Here is a 4,173-nt window from a genome sequence, read left to right as displayed (position 1 = left end):
CCTTGGACGTTCTTCCATCAGTTGGCACCAGAGCTCAGGTTTCGTTCGCGCTTCAGAGGTAAGTTGTCTCGCGTTCTCTGTCTTCAATTTCTTTTTCTTTTTCCCGTTGTTTTCTCTTGATTCCGAGTTGAGTTGTTTCGATTCGGTCTTGTCTGATTCATAATTTTTTTTGTCATTTGATTCTGTCTTGATTCTGAGTTTCTGTTTCGCGTCTTTGTTGCGCTTTCTTCATTTACGTGTTGTTCATCATTTTCCTTTAATGTCTTGATTTGTTTTTCTGATTTAAGTTGTTGCGAATCTTGTTTGTGTTTCGTGTTTTGAATCTCTTCATATCTGTTTAGGTTTCCAAGTTGCGTTATCTGTGCCTTTGAGTCATTATATTGAGTATTATTTCATTTTATTTCGATGCAAGTCTTGGTTTGAGTCTTTTAATTTGAAAATCACATTTCTGTCATGTTCTAGTCCTGTGGTTTGTTTTAATTGTCATTTGAATTCGAGCTTAACTAGTTGTTGCTTATGTTTTGTGATTCATTTGAGTTGCCTGCACTGAGTAAGTTCTGCTCACCATATATAAGCTATGACATTGGATTAATGAGCTTGGTGGCAGATTTCAGTGGTAGAGATAATGAATCTCATGTTTTTTTTGAATCTGTTAATGTTTAATGATAACTTTGTTTGGTTTCTGCCTAATCAGTGACACGTGCATACCAAGTGAGCAATGAAAGGCTCAGCCTAGCTCAGTTGCACATTGATTAATCAACAGATTTGTGATTTGGCCAGCTACACCGAACTGGTTTTTCTTTGAAGTCTGTGTTTGTTTTTTGATTCGTGTCCTTTGATTTTAAAGGTGATTTTAGTTTAAGGTGTAATTAGTTAGTAGCCTAAGACATTTCTGGCAAGGCAAGACTTGGTACTTATGCAGCTATTTAGCTCACTTCTCTTACCTGGGACTTGTCTAAGTGAAAGTTTTTAACCCTTTACATTAAGAAAACTCTTAAAAACAAAGATGTCTTATAGTTCATATAGGTCTTCTAGGTTAGATAATGTTGATGAAATGTTTAAACAAGCTAGGAATCTTCCATCCTTTGGTAAAGACATAGGTGCATTAACATACCTAGTTTGGGAAAAAGAAATTGATAAAATAAATCCTTGGTTTTATGGATAGAGTGAATATTATGTCCTTAGCATATATCTCTCTAAGTTAGAAGAGCATGCAAGTGAGTGGTGGGATGAAAGACAATATCATGTTAGGAAAGGTAGAAAGTCCTCCATAAGTGATTGACATGATTTAAAAGCTTGCATGAGAAGAAAGTTTGTGCCTTCAAGCATTAAAAGAAACCTAGAACTAATTAGGGATTGCATTGATGATGGAAAATTATTTCTTGAGCGTTTAAATGATCATGGGTTTCTTCGTAGAGAATTAGAATTTGGGGCAAGACTTAAAGAGCTCAAGGATAAGAAAAGAGAAAGAGAGATTGAGAGAAAAGAAGAGCAAGAAAGGAAAGAAGAAGAGAAGAGAGAGAGAAGAAACGAGAAAAGAGAAGAGAGAAGAAGAGAGGAATTAAAAAGAGAAGAAGAGAGAAGAAGAAGAGAAGAAGAAAAGGAAGAAAGAGAAGAAGATAAAAGAAAAGAAGAAGACAGAAAAGAAAAAGAGAGAAAAGAATAAGAAAAGAGAGAAAGGCAAGAAAGAGAGAAGAAAGAAAAGGAGAAATTGTTACTGATGACAAATCCTATTCTTTCAAAGACCATGGAACCTAAAAGGGAAGGTTTCCAAATCTTTACTTCTTTTCCAATAATTGATTATTTTTCAATTTTTAACTTCTCTTTCAAACAAATTGTCATCTCATATTCTATGCAAACTTTTTCAAAATATGACAATTTATGAAACGGGCAAGCTGAGGTTTCTAATAGGGAGATAAATAGGATTCTAGAAAAGATAGTTACTTCATTAAGAAAGGATTGGTCTCAGAAGTTAGATGATGTTCTTTGGGCATATCGAACCGCAATGAAGACAGCTATTGGATTATCTGCTTTCCAAATGGTCTATGGAAAGGAATGTCACCTTCTGGTGGAGATGGAACATCGAGCTCTGTGGACTTTAAAATTCTTGAATTTTGATCCTTATGACTCTGTAGAAAAGAGGAGAAGGGAAATTATTGAGCTTGAGGAGATGCGGCTGCATGCCTATGATTCTTCTAAGAATTACAAAGAAAAGGTGAAATTTTATCATGACAAGAAGCTGGTAAAAGGGGTCTTTAATCCAGGACAGCGGGTGCTGCTGTTCAATTCACGACTAAAGCTTTTTCCTGGAAAATTAAAGTCTAAGTGGTCTAGTCCATTTATGAACAAGAATGTCCTTTCACATGGAGCAGTTGAGTTGACAGATCCAACCTCTGAAGACCCACAAAGAAGTTCGGTAGTCAATGGGCAACGTCTCAAGCATTATCTGGGTGGTGAGGTGGGACGCCTTTCCACAATCATGGAGTTGGTTAATCCAGATTGAGTTTAATGGTGTCAAGCTAGTGACGTTAAAGAAACGCTTTCTGGGAGGCAATCCAGCTTTCTAAACTTTTCCTTTTGATAATTTGTTTTGTTATTGTACTCTGCTTGAATGAATTACATTGCTTTGGTTCAACTATGCTATATTTTGTGATAAGTATTGCTTTGTCATGCTTAGTGTATTGATTGATGTTCAGATGATGTATGATGTATGATGTGCTAATATACTAGTGATGGCTCATAGTGTATGAAACAGGTGCTTGAGGTAAAATTTGATTGAGATACTGAGCATGGTGTTTTTCTGAATTCTAGGACTTGAGAGTTTACTTGTTTGAGTTTTGAGCTTCAGAGTTGTTGTGAATAATTGCTATTACTTTGGAAGCATGAATGATTTTGCCCAAATTTTCTGTGATTGATATACTTGCTTGTAGTTTTCATATGATCAAGGACATCTTTTGTTATCCCTTATTCTTTTAGCCTTCCCATGATTTTGTCCACTGAAAAAAAAAACAATTTGTTTTACCCTTTGAACCTTGAGCCTTATGCATGTTTTGAAAACCGTTTGTGAAAATCTATACCTTGAGTTAAGTTGAGAACAATTGTGAGGTATTGATAAAGGTTCAAGTTTGGCGTTGCTGGAACGATTGAGAAAGTAAAAAGAAAAAGCATTGAGCTAAACAGTGAGTACATGAAAAGCAAAAGCAAAAGAAAAAGAAAAATAAAGAAAAGAAAAGCACAATTCACGGGAAAGCTGGGAAAAAGAAAGTGAGTTTGTGCTTGAATGATGAAATCATAAATGCCTCTCTCAACTCCAGGATTTTGCTGACCAGAAAAAACCAATTTCCTTCCTAGCCCAACCATGTTACAAGCCATGAAAAGCCCTTGTGATGAGAACTTGCTTGTGAGTATGTTTGATTATGGTTAAATGAAAGGCAAAGTTAATTTGTGTGACATTGTGATATCAGAGTTAAAAAGACACCAACACCTCACAATACACCTTTGAGTTGAGTGATATACTTTTTAGTGCTTGAGTGATACACTTTTGAGTGCTTGAGTGAAACACTTTCCTTAGTGAGGAATAGTTCTTTGAATTTTTTATTACATCTTTGCGTGGTTGATTGATCATTCTTAAGGATAACATCTGTTAAATTATATGAGCATTACATTGATTTTCATTGAATTAAGGCATCAGCACATCTTGACTAACATCTTTATGCTGAGTTGATAAAAGTCATTCTTGTCCTAGAAGGAAAAGTTTTGAAAAATGTTGAATCATTGTAGTAATTGTTCTGAAAAGCTGAGTTACATTCTGTTTTGCTTAAGGACAAGCAAAGTTCTAAGTTTGGGGTTGTGATAACGGTTGAAAATACCGTTATCTATGATGTAATTTTGACACTAAATGCACCCTTTTCTGCTTAGAAACTTGCTTGGAATCATGTTTTTATGTTAAGTTGTGTAAATAAGAGAACTGAGGTTGAATTTGATGGTTTTATGACTAATTTCCCTTGTTTTGGCAGGAAATGAGATAATATGGAAAGCAGAGATCAAGTGCCAAGGAGATGAAGCTCAGAAAGGCCTGGAAAAGCACCAGAAGGGAGGAATGTTTGAAGCTTGCGCACCCTTTTTGGAGTCTTAAGCGCAAAAGAGTGTCACTCATCGCCTAGGCGACCCTTT

At 35.6% G+C, this 4,173-nt stretch overlaps 1 protein-coding gene across 1 annotated transcript; it reads left to right on the top strand.

Moving 5' to 3' along the window:
• Positions 1–2,005: 2,005 nt before the first annotated feature.
• Positions 2,006–2,503, top strand: LOC148198418 (uncharacterized). Its single transcript, XM_088115798.1, has one exon. It carries the CDS (start codon positions 2,006–2,008, stop codon positions 2,501–2,503), a length of 498 nt encoding a protein of 165 aa, XP_087971924.1.
• The last annotated feature ends 1,670 nt before the right edge of the window (positions 2,504–4,173 follow it).

Source organism: Vigna umbellata, chromosome 5, assembly GCF_029865625.1.
Source record: "Vigna umbellata cultivar VRB3 chromosome 5, Vumbellata_1.0, whole genome shotgun sequence".
In the NCBI taxonomy this organism is placed as follows: domain Eukaryota; kingdom Viridiplantae; phylum Streptophyta; class Magnoliopsida; order Fabales; family Fabaceae; genus Vigna; species Vigna umbellata.
Note: the sequence above shows the minus strand (reverse complement) of the source record. Positions and strands in the feature narration are given on the sequence as shown.